The sequence below is a fragment of the Mus caroli genome, unplaced genomic scaffold (genome assembly GCF_978045245.1).
Source record: "Mus caroli unplaced genomic scaffold, Mus_caroli_1 scaffold_15, whole genome shotgun sequence".
NCBI lineage: Eukaryota > Metazoa > Chordata > Mammalia > Rodentia > Muridae > Mus > Mus caroli.
The window spans coordinates 52,780,365-52,799,081 of record NW_028227270.1 but is presented as its reverse complement, the minus strand read 5'-3'; the positions used below and the strand labels follow the sequence as shown (position 1 = coordinate 52,799,081).

General features: G+C 41.5%; 1 protein-coding gene across 1 annotated transcript in view; it reads right to left on the bottom strand.

The window, feature by feature from the left end:
* Adcy2 (adenylate cyclase 2) overlaps positions 1 to 18,717 on the bottom strand; it is a 401,885-nt gene that overhangs the window by 106,790 nt on the left and 276,378 nt on the right. The window contains exons 5-11 of the mRNA XM_021179908.3: positions 17,382 to 17,530; positions 13,770 to 13,881; positions 11,223 to 11,350; positions 9,382 to 9,540; positions 8,372 to 8,504; positions 6,951 to 7,127; positions 3,475 to 3,518 (exon numbers count right to left, since the gene is read on the bottom strand). Of these exons, the coding sequence (XP_021035567.1) occupies positions 3,475 to 3,518; positions 6,951 to 7,127; positions 8,372 to 8,504; positions 9,382 to 9,540; positions 11,223 to 11,350; positions 13,770 to 13,881; positions 17,382 to 17,530 (902 nt within the window). The remainder of the gene's footprint in view (positions 1 to 3,474; positions 3,519 to 6,950; positions 7,128 to 8,371; positions 8,505 to 9,381; positions 9,541 to 11,222; positions 11,351 to 13,769; positions 13,882 to 17,381; positions 17,531 to 18,717) is intronic.

Below are 18,717 nucleotides of genomic sequence, written 5' to 3'. Positions count from 1 at the left end.
AAACTGACCATAATATTTACCACAGTATGTTGGCTTACTATTCTGTGAAACTCACTGGGATTTCAAATCACCACTGGAAGTACTTGGTGTGTGATACTTGTTAAACTTAATTTTATGATTAAAACATGCTGGCTGTAGAACGATCCTTAGAGGAATTTATGTTGGTCATTCCTTTTTGATGTATTTCTCAGCCAGTTTCAAAGAATTTGCAAAGCTACAGTCTCTGTTTGGGCATCTCAAAGCTTCATTTCATATGTAATCTACTGAATATAATTGAATATGACATAAAGATTCTGTGACGTGCAAAAGTCACACTCAAAAGACAACCTGGTTGTGTTTGTAGACTTAGAGATTACCACACATGGTCTTGGAGCAGGTGATCTTAAGACATAACACATGAGAGCTTCTAAGTCTAGATATGCCACTTAAAAGTGGGAATTTCCTCCTGCCAGGAAAGGTGGATAATTTACACGACAATAGCATAAAGGAGAAACTGAGATTGATATGTCTTTTAAGAGTTAAATATCTACTGGAAAGATTAAAAGGCACAGGTTGGCCCTTGCTAGCCAGTCTAGATGAGGCTATGCCAGTCTTCAGACACATGCATCTAGGCAGTTTAAAACTAAATGGATGGATCTGACCTGGAGTAGTGCTGGCACTTTTCCTGAGGTTTGATATACCCATACATACTGATAAGAACACTAACAAGCATGAAATGTCACACTTATTGTTTATCTGTAATGAAATCTCACAGAAATATCAGTGAGCCACAGCAATGTTTGTGCTCTCTACATTTTGACTTTGTTCTTTGTCTCTGTCATTCTGGAAAAGGTCAAGGGCTGATTTCATTCTAAAACAAAAATGACAGAAGGTGGGTGTTCGGACTGTACACATCAAGCCAAATCAATGACGAAGCTTGAGCACACTAAATTCCAATCCTCTCGAAGAAAGCATATTGATTTTGATCCTGTTTGGTTTTGACACTAGAATCCTGAAGTGTCCAATGCAGGATCATCCTGTGCTCTACCTCCGAGCCTCTCCTCTGGCTCGTTGCACTTTTATTTTTTAAGTAGAGCTTAATCAATCACCTGGTGTGGACATGCACCCTTTTTTATGGGCTCCTCCCTGATGTATTTAGACCCTCAGTGCAATCTTCAAGTCCCAGGAGGAGACTGGAGTTTCTGTACTTCCATGGTTTTCTTTCTCACATTTTGGCCAAGTCTAAGGGAATGTGCAGTGAGGTTGGTGCTCACAAGAAAAGGCACATATTTCCTGAGAGGTTGAGCTAATGTGTCAGCTTTGCTAATCTGCTCAGTGGTGGTCAGTGCTAGCACCATGACACCTGTGCAAGGCTCACTATTTCAAACACAACCCGTGAAGTAGCTATGAAGTGCCTATTATAATGAATAATTTAAATGTACCATCCAGGGAATCATTCTGATGTAGACACAGATTTCTTATTTATGTGGCTTCCAATGTTGAGAGTGTAAGCCAACTATACACCTGTTGGTCCTCTCACCAAACCCTCTCGATGGCCTATTGGGACTTGGTCTTTTTGATTCAGAACTGCTGGGTTCTCTGTCCTGTCACTGTCCCCTGACTCTGAGTTCCACTCTGTGCTCCAATCCCCTTTTCCAAATGTGTCAACACTCATCTTGGTTCTGGACTTCTCAGGTCTGTCCAATCCAAGTGCCTGGGTGAGTCCACTTAAAGAGGCACAGATGGTGTCAAGAGAAGTCAGTGCCCTGGTCAGGTACCAACCTCAGAGAGGTTAGTAAGGGTCCAGTTACAGTTCTGGAAGCAGTCTGGCTCAAAAGCTGTGTTCTCTACACAGTTCTTAGAGGCTACTAAAGATCAACAAATATAGACAACATGAAGCAAGTACATAAGAAGGCCCTTTTAACCCACCCATGCTTTAGAAGCACAGTGGCTGGACACTATATAAAATCATCTGCTGACTTCAGCTCTCGTAGTCAGAAGAGTCTTAGGATTGTCCAGTTCCATTGTGTCTTAGGCTCTTCCCCTTTATAATGATTATGCAACAGTATCTATCCCATGGGAACACAGTTGGTATGAGGTTAGATTTTTTCTGACACAAGAGATAAAATGGTAGCAGGCTTTGATTAGACTGCTAGCCACAGTCATCTGTGAAGACACGTCCTGTCTGTGTGGGTTCCTGTGACGCTTTCCCCACTGTATCTTGTCATTTGAAACTGAGTTGCATGGTGGTGAATACAGAAACCAGATGGTCCTGAGAATAATTGCTAAACATGTGTGAACATCTCACCATCCCCAGAAAGGGGAAAGGGGACGCCTTCTCAAGGTAGCATAGAGATATAGAGGTACTGTGTACATCCCCAGAAAGGGGATGCCTTCTCAAGGTAGCATAGAGATATAGAGGTACTGTGTAATCTTAAGATTACCTTTATATAGTATATATTATGGAAACAGAAAGTATTTTGAAAAAACCAAGAGCCTTATCATTTTCATAACATAAAGATGAAAGCACTAAATTTCAATGTTAAAATTTCACACTTGCAGAAATACAAATTAGGGTTCATTACAGTCGTCATATGGAAGGGCTCTGGGAAAACAGACAGGCCTGACAGGCATGTTTGCTTTCTTCTTGGGATACATTGCATATGCTATAGGAAAATATGTTGGATCTTATATTTTTCTTCCATTTTTGTAAACCAAAAAGGTAGTCTCTTTGTAGAGAAAGGAAAGTTACCTTAACTTTTGTGCCAATAGCTTACATTAATTATTCCAATATTACAGTAAAATGTAAGATAAATCGGTGTGATGTTAAATATGTAGTGGGGCTCAAAGAGATTATTACATCAATAAAGACACTGTTACTGTTGCACGGGACACGGGTTCAGTTCCCAGCACCCATGTTATAGTTCCCAACATTTGAAACTCCCAGTCTGAGGGACTCTGTCACCCTCTTTTGGCCTCTGCCGTTCATACAAGCATGTGGTGTACATAGATACATGCATACAAACACCAATACACATAAATTAAACAAAAAGATGGAGATATGGTTTTATTATGGATAGTGGCAGGACACATAAGGACGTTCTTGTAAAGGTCTTTCTTTTTGAGCAGGGTGGGCAGCTTGGGGGTCGCTTTTGGGATTCAAAACAAACATTGATTTTTAAACAGCAGTTAAAAATGTAAAACAATTCAGATATTTAAAACTCTGTATGTCTAGTAGGAAGAGTAATTGCAAGAAAGCATTTAACAGTGTAAAGTGTCGAGCAGGTGGTGTTTTCCTCTTCTCTCTCTCAAGCCTAATAACAAGACACTAATATTCTTATTTTTAGAAGCTGGGAGTAATTTGATAGGGCTCTTCACAGTAGCTGCTCTTTTGGAAGACACCTTTGAAACAGCTCTAATTGATGATAATTACTCTCAGAAATAAATAACAAGCAATATGCCTTCAAAAATTAAATAGTCAATGACAAACCATACCTTAAGGTGCGATTTTGAAAATTATGTTGACCCATTGGCACATCCTGCAATAAAAAAGAAACTTAATTAGTGGTGTCAAAAACATCTTTCAGGAAGAATGTGCTAATGATCCTGAGATGGTATATATTTCTTCTCTTATCATGGTGAATATAATTTAAATAATGAAGTGATAATCTACCTGAGAAAAAAAGGTGTATCATAAAGACTTAAAATATTGGTATAAAGGTTACCAGGACCCAGTGGTGATGACTTTAGGTGAAATGTCCAACAAACTGGAGACACAACCTGGAGAGACCACCTCCAGTAGACAGGCACAACCCCCACTTGAGGGATGGGGCTACCCACCCATCTCAAAATGTTTAACCCAGAAACGTTCCTGTCCAAAAGAAAGACAGGGACATAAAAAAAAAATGGAAAAGAGACTGAAGGAAAGGCCAACAGAGATTGCCCCACCTAGGGATCCATTCCATCTGCAAACACCAAACTCCCACACTATCGCTGATGCCAAGAAGTGTTTGCTGACACAAGACTGATATGGCTGTTCCCTGAGAGGTTCTACCAGCACCTGACCAATTCAAATGCAGATACTCACAGCCAACCATCGGACTGAGCCTGGGGACTCTAATGGAAGAGCTAGGGGAAGGATTGAAGGAGCTGGAGGGGATTGCAACTCCATAGGAAGAACAATACCAACTAACTGGACCACTGGGAGCTCCCTGGGACTAAACCAACCAAGGAGTATAGATGTAGGGAGCCATGTGATACATATGTAGCAGAGGATGGCCTTATCTGACATCAGTGGAGGGGAGGCCCTTGGTCCTGTGGAGACTCAATGCCCCAGCATAAGGGAATGCTAGAGCAGTAAGGTGGAAGTGGGTGGGTTGGGGAGCACCCTCTTAGAGGCAAAGGGGGTGGGGGATGGGATGGGGGATTTGCAGAGGGGAGACTGGGAAGGGGGACAACATTTGAAATGTAAACAAATATAATTGTTAATAAAAGTGTTGGTGTAATCCATAAACATTGGCAATTGAGATGCTGGGAGTAGCAACATAATTTGGCTTTTTAAAAGTTTACAGTCTTAAAATGCTCAATTTTAGCTTCAAATGGTGACTTGCAGAAGACTTCATTAGAGTTATCAGAAATTCACAATCAAGTGGAAATGAATCTCAGCCATCACACAAATATTTGACAGTGTTTAAAACATAAAAGTATTTGTCAATATCTGTCCAAGGACTGATTGGCAAACCAGGCTGTAAGAAATGGCACCAAGGATTAAATGGGTGGACTCTGGAGACAATGGACAGGAAGAGAAAATGTCATATGAGCACAGGAGGTTCCAGAAAGATTGGAATGGAGACATGGGCTGGGAATGACAGTAGAGATAGCTCGATGCCTAATAACAGCCAGAGAGTTAAAAACCAATCAATTGAACAAACAAAAACCACAGGGATGCTTTTGTATACATGTTGTGGAGTTAAAGTAAAAGCTTGAACAGTATGTTCAAACAAACTTATGCTTCATGTTTTATTTTTAAACTAGGAATATTGATTATAATTGGCAACTGGACACTAGAGCCTGGGGTGCCTTTTCTAAGTACCCCCGAGTGCTCGATGACCCCAGCATGGAACCCCTTCTTATGGTTTCATGCTGAGCTTCAGCTTCCACAGTAGAATCTCTAGCGTCAACCTCTCTCATATGTCTCAGGCTTGCACAACCACCCATGCCCTTCCTTGTTGGATTGAGATATGAAGAAGGCATGTCAACGTGATGGTGGTTATTAGAAAGATTATGATTCTTTTCTATTTTAAGTAACCTGACTGCCCCTTACATTTATCACCTCAATCTGTCCTCATTCTCCAGCTGTGAGACCTGCTGATGGCATGGATCCATTTCGCCACCAAGTCTCATCTGCTCCCCTTTCCAAGTAGACCCCAAGTATGCATCTCACAGTGCCTGCTGCTTCACCCTTAGGTGGAAGATGAGGACATTTCTCTCTCTCTCTCAGAATCTTTGCAGTTCTCATTTCCATTGAGGGACTTGACCTTGTGCTCTTGCCAGCTCCCCTCAGGAGCTTCACTTTTGACCTTTACCTGAGAGGTTCATCCCTACACCACACTAGGACAGACACCATTTCACTTAAATTGATACACTTAAATTTACCATCTTCACGGTGCTTATTGAACCTGAGATAGCGCTATTCATTGATATTATTCCACTGTGATCTCCCTGACCATTAGAATGTAAACTCCAGCCAACACTGTCTTCTGTTGACTGACCACTCACAATCTTCTCTTGGTTTACATTTATTTTTGAGTTAGGTATGTAATAGCAATTAATGAAAAAAAAAAGAGTTGGTGAATTTGAAAGACAGAAGGAGGGCTATGTTGGGGGAGTTGGCAGTGTACTGGCTAGTTTTGTGTCAACTTGACACAAGCTGGAGTTTTCACAGAGAAAGGAGCTTCAGTTGAGGAAATGCCTCTATGAGATCCAGCTGTAAGGCATTTTCTCAATTAGTGATCAAGGGGGAAAGGCCTCTTGTGGGTGGGACCATCTCTGGGCTGGTAGTCTTGGGTTCTATAGGAGAGCAGGCTGAGCAAGCCAGAGGAAGCAAGCCAATAAGAACGTCCCTCCATGGTCTCTGCATCAGCTTCTGTTTTCTGACCTGCTTGAGTTCCTTTGGTGATGATCAGCAGTGTGTAAAGTGTAAGCTGAATAAACCCTTTCCTCCCCAACTTGCTTCTTGGTCATGATGTTTGTGCAGGAATAGAAACCCTGACTAAGACAGGCAGGTACAAAGGGAAGGGGAAATGATGTAATTATGTGATAATCTCAAGGATGCATGGCCCCCACTTGCAGGACTTAAGGATCTGTTATCAAGTCTGAAGCGTGGAGAAGAGGGAAGATGGAAAGCTGACTTTACCTGCCAGCCTACCATGCTTTTTCTTAGCCAATGAGAACCATAAAACATTGCACCTTATCTCAACTTTATCCTGCTATTACACATGAAACTGGACTCCACTTCGAGACTGAGGCATGCTTTTAAGATTATATTAGTGATTCAACTGTGTTCACCCTTCCTGCTTCCTCTGGATCAATCTTCTATATTCTTCTCTGTATCTTATTGCAAGAGTTCCCACTGTGAGAAGCTTTGGCATTTCTGGTTGGAACCAGAACAGGGAAACACAGCAAAGGGTCAGGCAGATTGTTGTAGAGCCTGCACACCTGCGTCTTGAATAGTCTTGATAATGCCCATGAGCAGGATATCATGGCTTCACAACTGCTTTCATTAGATACTCAAGGTATCATACACTTTTCATAAGAGAAAGAAGAGCTTGGTTAATTAATTTTGTTACCCATGGATTCAGAGATCACCATCATTGCTGACAAGCATGATTTTGGCTGGAAATGGCTGGTTCGTGGCTGGGGCAGGAGCTCCCAGCCCTCCCACCATGCCCATGGCTCCAAGGCAAGCATACCGTGGTGCTAATCTTCCCATTCTCTGTGGTCATGCTATCTCTGTGGTGCAGATGTGCAAATGGCTTGGCTGCTCCCCAGGACTCCAAGTACTGGGTCATGCGGACAGATGCTCTCATTTTGGCTCCATCCAGAGTGTGTCGAGGTCTGAAGAGATGCTGAGGACTCCGTCTTTCTCCCTTGGGAGGAGAAGCAGAGCATCACAATAGGCACACTCCAACCCTACTCATCCCTTCCCAGGTCATACTCCAGCCTCATTTGGCCAAGTGAATTGTTTTTTTTTTTTTTCTAGATAGTAAAACTTACAATCACTTGATATTTAATGGATAACAATGCATAAAGTAAATGCTTTGACAGAACTTAGGATCTTCTTTGGTTTGTGTTGATGGTTTTGTAACTAGGTTTGGCTGTGTTGATCATGCTAGGTGGCCTCACACATCCGGTTTTTGGTGTTCTTGGCCTGAATACATGACTTGTACCATCTGCTCACTACTCACGATACCCATCACTCATGTACCTCTAGGTCAACCGTGAAGCTAATCAGAAGTATGTCCCTAAAGGTGAACCAGGCTTCAGGGAAGCTATTACAGACAAATGCTTATGAATTTGATCTTGATTTTGTGATCTTGGCTGACATGGCTCTAAAGCCCATCTTGCTGTGTTCTGTACTATTTACTAGTAGTGTCACTTGGACAGTTATGCAACTGCCTGGAGCTTCAGGGTCTTAAACTGAAAATTATGTTAATACCAATTTGTCAGGAATCTGAGAGAAGTTTACAACACTGAAAGCTCAGAGTCCCTTGATTTCATCAAACAGGCAGTGTGCATACAAGAAGAGGCCATGCTGTCCTGTCTGTACATGTCCCAGGTGATGGGCTCTCTGGAACACAAGGGAAGCAGAATCTGTATGTATCTATATCTTCATAAATGGATTGACAATGGACTGTGAGGTTTTCTGGTTAATCATAAAATATCTCCTCTCTTTTTTTCAGTTATCTTAGTTCATCTCATTAGATTCTTATGTTTTGATGGCTTCAATAAAATATTTCTTCTCAACTCACAGATTTCGAGGCTATACACACTAAGAGCCTTTCACATGCAGGATTATACAAAAACCCCACACACTAACATAGACATATCTCTATACTAACCCTAACCATCATCCTTCATCCCCTCCTTCTGTCCCCAGCATACAGACAGGAGATACTTTTAAAATGTTTTCTGAATAAATATTTGAATGTATCATTGCAAAGTGTCTTCTATAATCAAGCCATTGAATGCACTTAAAGTAGTTTAAGGTGAAGAGTAGCAGAGAAATATACCAATTCCTGACTAAAAGCACTGCCTGTAACAATACTTTTGCTCTTCCTTCCCAATCACGGAAATCACGAGCTAATTATAAACACTGCAGAGTGGTACTGACCTTGGGGTTGATTACAAAGTAGGTTTTCACCAAATGCTGCTTTAAATATGGGTCTCTTATCTCACCGTCTCCTTCCTCCACTTTATAAGCCCCATTCAAGTGCTCCAGAGTGACTGAGGAAATGTGAACACGTCTGAAATCGAAAATTTAAACAGATAAAGGGACAATTGTAAAGAAAGGTATTCTGTTTCTTTATGATTTGGGGAATCATTTCTCTTCCAAGTGAAGGAAAGCCAGTGTGTCCTTAGAAATAGTGACTTCAGTGGAGGTTTATAGACTACTTTGCCACTGCTTTGAAGGACAGCATCTGGAGGTCACGAGTGCCTAATACCTTCAGATTCTTTGTGCAGACAGAGAGTTTGGTGAACTTCATCAGAAAATGTTGGATCACACTGAATTTTCCTGTGAGAATATCTGTCAAAATCCACATCTGGGGTCTGTTAGCACAAGGGCCTCAACTGTATGAAAGAATGGATTTCCTTCCCAATACACACTCCTAGGCTTCTCTGAATTACAGCTCGCACATATGAGAGTCACATGACTAATTACTAACCACAAGTGAACTCTATGGCTGCTTATGATGCTTACGCTACTGCTTGTAGATGCTCCACTGCTGGAGTGATGCCATGCCTGTACTGAATCATTCAATGGTAATTCAGATCAATATTGGTAAATTTGCAAATAAGTAAGGGTTTAGAATTGACTATGTGATATTCATATGCTTGAATAGAGGCTAAAGGGCTTATAGAATTGGGGCCCTGAACCCCTCTAAAAATATTTCCTTCCTTCCTTCCTTCCTTCCTTCCTTCCTTCCTTCCTTCCTTCCTTCCTCTCTCCCTCCCTCCCTCCCCCCCCACCCTGTGATTTTCATAAGAGGTCACACAGGTATCACAATTCCAACACAGGTAAGAGTAGTCATGTAAAACTCAGCAACTCTTTTTTTACCTTGTTCACCTGGCATGTCTAATTAAGCCACCACCTTGAAGAGAGAAATTCAATATTTGTCTTACCCAGGGACTCCTCCAGCTTCCATGTGGTTGGCCAAAGTAACATCATGAGACCACACGTCATACTGCCACTTCTGGAGACCAATCACACCACAGAGAACGTTCCCAGAATGCACTCCCACACGCATGTTGATATCGACCCCAGTAGCATCCCTCACTTTCCTAAAGAGAAGTGAAGTGATTGCAGTTCAGGAATGTCCTTTTATTCCTTTGCTTCATGGCCAAATTCCCTGTGTTTTATTATCCAGATCACACCAGACTTTTGGCAATGCCACCATGGACCCTCCCATGGCAGAGGACAAGAGGAAGGGATTCTCCCCCAGCCACCCCAGAAGTCCACCCAAACATCCAGAATCAGCCTAGTGGTGTCAGGAGTAACAAAACATTTTGGCTATGACTTTTATATTTCTAAGTAACATGTATCAAGAACAGATCCAGGTGTATGACCTCTTGCTATGTGTTCAATTCAAAACCTTTAGACATCAATGCCATTGCAGTATCAGACCTCAATTCAAATACCATTTGCAATTCTAGTGCTTTCTAAGGGGTATGTCATTGATAAACATATTATGAACTTATTTGGGAACTTAATAACTTCAGCCTGAATATGGATTTAAACAAATAATCATAAGGGGTTAAATCTTATCAGTTGAATTTTAATAAAAAAATAAAATCTTCTTAAACCTCCTACAGGGTTTTTGTTTATATGCCATAATATGAGGCTGGAATCATCTTGTGCCTATCGTTTCAAATACCAAATATTGATATCTCTTTCACTTGAAAATTCTTTTCAGTGTCACAGTGATGCTTTGAATGGATGTCTTGCTATCATATAATTTTTTTCGGTGTTATCTTCTGATATGAAATGATTTGTAAAGGTTGTACTATTTTAATTAAAAAATCTTATCAGTTGAACACACTACTTAATTAATAAGAAAAATAATTTTAAGAGCTTTAATTATATGTAATATATTATGAAAATGAATGTAATTTGAAATTGTATCTAATATTTCATGAGTACTGATAACCATTAACAGAGGTCAATGAAGAATTTCACTAAAGCAGAGATAGAAACATTGGGCAATGTTGACTTAAATTCACCATTCAAGGTATTGTTACAAAACAAGGGTTTAGGAGGATAACCCTAGCACTTGGAGACAACTGCTCAAGCTAAAATGGAGAAGAAGCACAGATCAATAGCGTCTCATTGCAAAGGACAGACAATGGTCTGTTACATCACAATAAAGGAAACTATTATCATCTCACAATGGCCCAGAGTGTGCATAATGATGGCATTGGACGATGTTACAATTTCCAGAAAAATGCGCTACTGATGTAAGATGAAATGACTTCCCTCAAACGGTATTCCTTCACTAGACTTCCTGACTCATCTTATGCTCCAATAATAGGAGTACAAATGCTGTCCCTTCATGTAAGAGACAAGAGAACAAAGATTTCCCAGAATGTATGAGAGATCCCCAGTCTGTCACCCATTGCTGGGGGCTTAAGAAAGCAAAGTATTTTTAATCACCTCATCAATCACGCCTGAGACCAACAGGTAACACATCACAGAATGCAGAGCCAATGAGTGGAACTTGCTTTAATCACCGTTGAAACAAATTATTATCTCAGTTGCACTGAAATTCTTGGATGATAACTATGACCCTAAATGCCTCTGTCAGTCTTTCTCTGGACTGCGGCACTCTCTATACATCCATTTCCTCATATTTACCCTTAAATGTACAGTAAGCGCCAGTACACAGAAAATAGAAATAGCAGCAGGTGAGAATTACAACTCAAAATTGTTCTGCACTCAAATAGAATTTCTGAGTGGTACAACTTACTTTATGGCTTCGCACATATCCAGTCCCATTTTCACACAGTTCTTGGCATGGTTAGGGAGAGATATAGGGAGCCCGGAAACACAGTAATAGCAGTCTCCTAAAATTTTAATTCTCATGCACTCATTCTCCTGGAGAAAGAAATCAGAAGACCTCATTTGCATTGAGCTACAACGATTTGGATCTGTGCAGCAGCATCCATTGTTGACTCTGCTCCCATGGACAAGGCACATGGAGAGAGGGAGTCAGAACTTGGGATTTCCCCACTGCCCAGAGAGAACTCGCCACCCCTTCCCACATTCCCATTTTCAAAGCAGCACAAGTCACGGGGAAGGGGAAGACGTGGGGCATACAGAAATTGCTTTGGAATGGGTCTCCCCTAAGAGCAGAGGAAGATTGTTCTCTGTAGTCTCAACTTTTCTAAACACTCATGGAGAAGGACAAACGAACATTCTAAGAAGACTGGAATTGTTCAGACCAGAATCAGACAGTGAGACTTACTATGTGTTAGAGTATTATGGTGTTCTCTACTGTGTTTGGGCTTTTCTCCTTTATTTTAACTGACAGCAGACTCCTCCTTACACACACACACACACACACACACACACACACACACACTGCCTATGTCTAATACAAAGTTTGCTCAACTTAGGGCTGGATAAATGGCTCAATGGTTAAGAGCTAGTATGCTCTTGCAGAGAACCCAGGTTCAGTTCCCTGCACTTGCATCTGGTCCCTCACAAGCCCCTGTGTCTCCAGCTTCGGGAGATCTGACCGGCGTCTTATCCATATAGAGTCACACATGTATATACAATACAAAACTAATCCTAAAAAATAAAAAAGGAAACAAAGTTTGACCAACTCATTTTGCTTGTTTATATTATATTTACATTAATTATTATAATTTACATTATAATATTTAGGTTATCTCATTCATATGCATCAATCCTACATTCCTTTTAAACCCTTTAAGGAGCCCTTTAGTAAAACACGACAAAACTCAAGGTTTTCTAAACACAAATTATTTCCTCTGAGAATAACACATGACATCTTTGTAAGCATGTACGTAGTTTGTTGGATGTTTCAGCACATGTCTTTTTCTGACTAATAGGTCACAAGGAAGGATATGTGTTCATGCTTATTTATATCACTATTGATGATGCATCTAATTATGCCAGTGTAGTATCACAAATAAGAAAGGAGCAAACTAATCATTAATCAGGCTCCTTGTACACTTCTTAAGTGACTATTCTAGGTCAGAGGTTAGAAACAACGGCTGGCTATGACCTTGAGATGCTTGTCTTAAGTGATGTGATTCACTCTGTGGGCTGGGCTGGCTGCTTGTTTCTGATGCTTGGTTAATGTTATTTAACTGTATCATGAACTGTTATCTAAAACGGATAGCCTCTCTGACCATGGACAGCTAGGCTCCATCTGCTGGGCTAGACTGAGATGCAGTCAGAGAATCTTACTGGAAATCACAATGTCCCTCTATTCTGAATGGGGAAAATGTTCATTCTAGAGTCTTCTGTAGACATCCTTCCTGTTGCCCGTTTCTGTCACTTGTCTAGGCAACAGAATTACTGAACATACAATGAGTTACAATGAAGTTCCACTGGAAGAGGACAGGTCTTATTCCAATATGACTGATCCCCATTGAAAGGAGAAATGTAGGTCCTAAGAGGTAAAGACAGAGGTAGAGCCATTCTCTCCCTAAAATTTTAACCTCCTTTCTCAGTGGGAGCTTATATACAGAAAAAGACAACACACTAGAGGGATGGGCCCACAAAAAAACATCATCTCGTCTGCAGACGAAATTTCTTTCTAAGACACTGGCAATTGTTTACAAATGAAGTAATCCATGCAGAGCAGCTCTTCTCTGCATAAGTAACTAATATTCGTAGGTATAGTGAAGGTTGTTAGGGAGCCATTCAAAACAAAATTAGGCTGAAAGGCAGTATTTAATGAAAAGGAAAAGGTTGACAAAAATGTATTTCTATCCATATTCTGCCAGAAATTCTAGAAGTTTTCTAAGTAGGATCAAGATAGGATCTTAGATATCTTGAGTTCATGTCTTTGTGAAATTTCCCATATGTAAGCATACAGAGGATGACACCCAGCTGATGTGTCTGTTGAAGTGGCAGAAAGCTATAAGATAAAACTGAGGCAATAGTAAATAAAGGGCTAGTACAAACGGCACACTGCATACCTCAGGGTTCCTTCCAGAACCCTACTTAAATGTATGAAGACAGGATGATTAAACCTTCACAAGGAGATACCTAGAAAGGAACCCCCCTCCCCCGGGAGAGCCCAAGGTGACAGCATCACAAAGAGAATCTCACCATTCTGAGTGTAGAATTATACATAATTATAAATTAAACGTAAAGCTGTTACAAATAGATGAAAACTTGAAGTGCTTACATGTTAGGGCACTGCTCTTCCTAGCCACAGCAAATAAAACTAACAGGTTTTTGCAAACATTCTTGAAGGAAGGAAAATAAGCTGGGCATTTATTTATCTTCTCAGTGGAAGAAGTGCTGGGATACCCACCTTTGCAATTTGATCGAACTTCCCAAAGAGTTCATTCAGCATATGGACCAGTTCACCAGGGGAGCAGTCGCTTGCGAGACGGGTGAAGCCAACAATGTCAGCATATAATATGCTGTGGAAACAGGTAGGGTAGGATAATTTAAAAGTCTATATTATGTTGTAAAGACAAGTCTTGGCAATTTCCTATTAGATCAGTGTAAATGTTTTGTATGTGATATTTTTAGAAGAAACATGCAATTTCCTGGACAGGAAATACAGAAACCTTTCATTAAATCATAATTGAAATATTTCTCAAGTGCTTCATTTTAAGGGAAGCTGAGGAGTTAGTGGGGAGACACGAACTGCTGCATCATTTTGACCCAACTCTGGGTCTTTACTCTTGTCTTCCCTACATACTTCTGGGCGCTGCACAACTGCCTCGACACTCCTGCCACTCAGGTGGTCAGTGGAATGCCCTGACCTGAACTGTCACATGGCTCACATTGTACAAGCTTCTACAATAGAAGCAGCCGTAGAAGCAGCAGATGATAAGGCCTAATCCTGTGTGCACCAGCTCAAAAAAAAAAAAAAAAAAAAAAAAAAAGAAAGAAAGAAAGAAAAAGAAAACAAAGCAACAATCTTTTTTTCTAAAGGGGATGGCAATCACGTGATCCTGCATAGTTTGCTACCTGCTCAGACTTCAGGTGGGATGATGTGTCATAAGCTGGATTGCAGTTTATTTTACAGTAGAGAAGTGGAAAGAGTAAGCAGAGGTTGTGATCAATGTGTGAAATCATGTAAAGCGATCATGTGGCTCTAAAGTCTCACAGGAATTGGGGAATGTATCACTACTATAAAGTTAATTTTGAGCCAGGAAGCAATGGAGAGCCATGGTCCTGCACTGAAGGAAAGTCAACCACATTGTGGCTAATTAGATGCTGGCAGGGAGCTTTCAGGGAGATACACTGAAGCTGAAGAGTAGCTCCTGGGTGAGCTGTGTTTGGGAATCCAGACTCACACAGATCATGAGCTTGCACAGGAAGGAAACCACTTCAGCTTTGTCAGGTTTTACTGCTGCCTTAAGTCATCCATCAGGTGAATCAGCACAGGATGCTGTGTAGAGTTCCATGTGTCACAAAGATAATGAAGTCCCAGAGAGCGAAGAGGCACAAAGGAGCCACAGGAGTGACAACAATACTCATTTATAGGAGAAGATAAAGTCAGACAAGAAAAGAAAGTATCAAGATTGTAGCAAGATGAAGACAGAGGTGTTCTCTGAGTAGGGGGAGCACATGGTTAGTGGGGCCTGGACACCTGGCTGGCCAATGCAACAAATATGCAGAAGACCACAGAGATGGAGAGAGGGGGAGTCAGAGGAGACCTCTGTGTGAATCAAGTTGGTGGCTCTTTGGGGGTTATTACCAAAGGTGGCAACCCGAGGACAAGAAACACTAACCAGAGTATAGAAAAATCCTCTAGGTCCTGAACTGTGCAGGAAGGACGTGGTTTCAGACAAACGATACACCAGATTAAGCAATAATACATTTGTTTTTATTTTGCCTTCATTTTTCAAATGTTGTGTCTCTGAATGTTTAAGAACTACCAGGGAAGATCTGGAGAAAGGCAACCAATAGTTGCTGTCATCACATTGAAAATTTATTATTATTTTTATTAGTGCTAGTAAGTATTATTAGTGGGGAATAAACTCTGTGTCTAGTGGACGTCAAAGCAGAACCAGGAGGTAACAGTTAATTTTTCCGGCTTTGCCTAGATACCCAGCAAAAGGATTCCTTGTATTGGCAGAACTGAGCTGCCATGGTGAGAGGATATCAGGTCAGGCTGCTGATTGTGAGGACTAGGGGAGTTGAGGCCTCTAGCTAATAACCCATGTGACCCATCCAAGGAGGGCAGGATAGAAAGCAGGTCCTCCGGCAGCTATAAATGACACTTGCCCTGTAGTTCCATGGCACAGCCAAAGCCCTAAACATCTGAATAAGCATCTCTCAAACTTCTAGCCTATGGACATGTGAGATGCTTATGTCTATGTTAGACCACTAAATTTGGGGGTGACCTGCTATACAGAAACTGACAGCCAATGAAGGTGCTATAAGGGATTCATTAACTGCTTACAGTTGCCAAGTTGTCCAAGGACAATATGTTCAAGGACTACTTAAGCGAACCACTTTTTCCTTTACAGGCTTTGATTACCCAATAAGTAGCTTGAAATTAGCTCCTGCGATGGGAGGGGATTGTAACAGTTTGTACAAGGAAAGGCTGGGAAGAAGAATCACTGGAACAGCCCACTCCCAGATACCAGAAATGAATTGTCTTGTTTTTTTTAACCTTATAGATGAGATGCTTACACATCCAAAGGCAAACAGGGCTTTTAAATAATTTTATTGCTTAATGTGCCATAACATTAGTGTGCCATTCAGATAGGCTTAGTTTTCTTCATCACCCATCCAAGGTTTCTCCTTTAGTTCTCATTTGGTGGGATGGGTTTCTTATTGCTCACATAACCATGTGTATGTTTGCATTACTGGCTCTGTGCACCTTTTTGTAAGATCTGATGACAAATGAGCTATGGATCTAAGTTTCCGTAAAGTGCGTGTTTCATCTCTGAGTTGCAAATTTTTGATTTAAAACAGCTGGCCCAGGAGACAGTAGCCTGTGATGAGAGCCCAGATTTGGAGAACAGACTAGGGCCCAGTTCTAACAGATGTTCAACAGACTGCAGTTGAGAGCCAAGATTTGGGGAATAGGCTAGGGCCCACTTCTAGCAGATGTTCAATTAAATGTATCTGTGGTCCTGGGCATTCTGAAAAAGTTTCAAGAACCTTCCCTGACAAACTAAAGAATGACAAATGCAGTCAGGTATATGTGCAGAGGATTATGGGGACTGCCAATATGAACAAAAAAGCCTTACATCAACACAGTGAATGGATGAGAGAGCAAACTCCCAAAAGAAGTACTTGGAGCAGGTCGGACTTGAAAGGAATACCAGCTATGTGGTGGTTTAGGGGAATGAGTCTCCTATCCATCCCAAAGTGAAGGGCCTTATAGTTCCCCGTCTGTATTCAGGGGTAATAGAGGCTTCACACATCTTTCTTCTTGGCTAGACTCCCACAGTGCTAGCTTGCTGGCTTCTGAGCACTATGATTCTAGGAATGACTCCCTGAAGGATTCCTATGTCTGTCTTGACAAAGCAGTTACTGTCATGAGAAATACAAAAATAAGCACCCCACCCCTCATGGCCTTTGTCTCTGCTTCGTCAGACCCTGAAACAAAGTATCTCAGCCTCCTCCTCTGAATACACTGGCTTCATGGAGCTCCTGTTTCCAGGAAACCCATCTGGAAGGGTTGGCCACTGTGTCGCAAAAGCTCAGGGCCACTCCTTCTAACTACACAATCCACTTCCTTTTCTCTGTTCCTATTAGCCACAGATGGCAAGCCCACAAACTCAACCCAATGAGCGAAGTACATTATTTTAATATGAAGGCCCCGAGAGGTATCAGAATGGTAAGCGATGTGAGCCACACTCTACCATCAATGGATGGGAAGTTATCGTAGGACGTGACTCCCCAGGAAAAGGCCACTGAATCCAGTGCTGTGGGCCCGCACGGGGCACCATACCTCACGTTGGTGTGTCGCTTGACATACAGGTTGTGGAAGTTGTTCGTGTTTTCCATCTGTCCTGCTTTGGGTCCCTGTAGCCTCTGAATGATTTCAGCCTTCATCTCCATGGCGATGTGAGCCGGCAGCAAGGAAAGCAGAAGTCGTTCCTGCAAGGAGGGGAGGAAGGGGCGACATGTTTCAAATGGATACAGAAAGGGCCTTCTGATTAGGTGCTGCTCTGAAGAAAAAAAAACATTACAAAACAATCCCCAAAGTTTCCTTAGGTCAGGCCATGGTATAACATCCTTATTTATTGAGTTCTAAATAAGAGTTCTTCACCTGGATAACAAAAGCAGGTATAGTTATTTCCCCAAGGATATTATTCGTCTATTTTGATTCTGAAATAGGAAAGCAGGAATCATATTAAAAATCCAAAATACCAACAGATAATGTGAGATAAAAAAAAAAAAGCATTCATTTCACCTTCCCGTTCATGTGCGTGAGAAAGCTCGAGCTTTATTGCACCTGGGGAAGGCAGGTGATACTCCACACTCCCTAAAAAAGGAAGTTAAATATTTTCCAATATTTCATTTCCTCTATGATAAACACCCACTATCCTCCAGTGACTATAAACTACTTCAGAAACGGAGTTAGACGTCTGAGTCTCTGCTAAGCGTTGTCCTTAACACACACCCTTCCTGTGCGTTTTTGGCTTCTGCATTCATGAACACAGTGGCAGTGAACACTAGCATGCTACCCGGCACTTACTTCAGTGTAGACCTAGTTTAGTCAGAGTGGCATTCTCCCACATTCTGGAAGGAAAATAATTATTTTTTGGGGAAAAGAACCACAGGAGGTCAATCTCAGAAGTTTAGAGTCAAAATAGAACCATTTAAATGTTCATCCATTGCATGTAAGACCAGCAGGCTCCCCCAGGTTTGATTCAGCTCCTCACTGTGGCTCTTAGAGCTGACTTTTTTTTTTTTTTTTGGTATCTTGAGGGCTGCAGGGTGGACCCTCTGCTCTTGGTGAACAGGACCTGATGATAACAGTGTTATAAAATAACAATAAAAGTGAATTTCTAATAAAAGCCAGAGTTCAAAATACATGAGTTTCCTTCAGATTTGTCTTCATCCACTTTTAAAGGCCAAATATTAGAAGCTTTCCTCATTGCCCAAGACACCCCCCCCCCCCCATCTATGTCCCAGGCACTCTCTGTGGCTTGTTCCTTCCCACTGTTTCTCGGGTCTCAGACCATGAGCTCCTGTGTCTGCCTGCTTCAGTTCCCAAGCATCCTCCAGAGGGGCTCAGGACAGCTTATGGCTGTCACACTGGTACTTCCTCCTCCACCTCA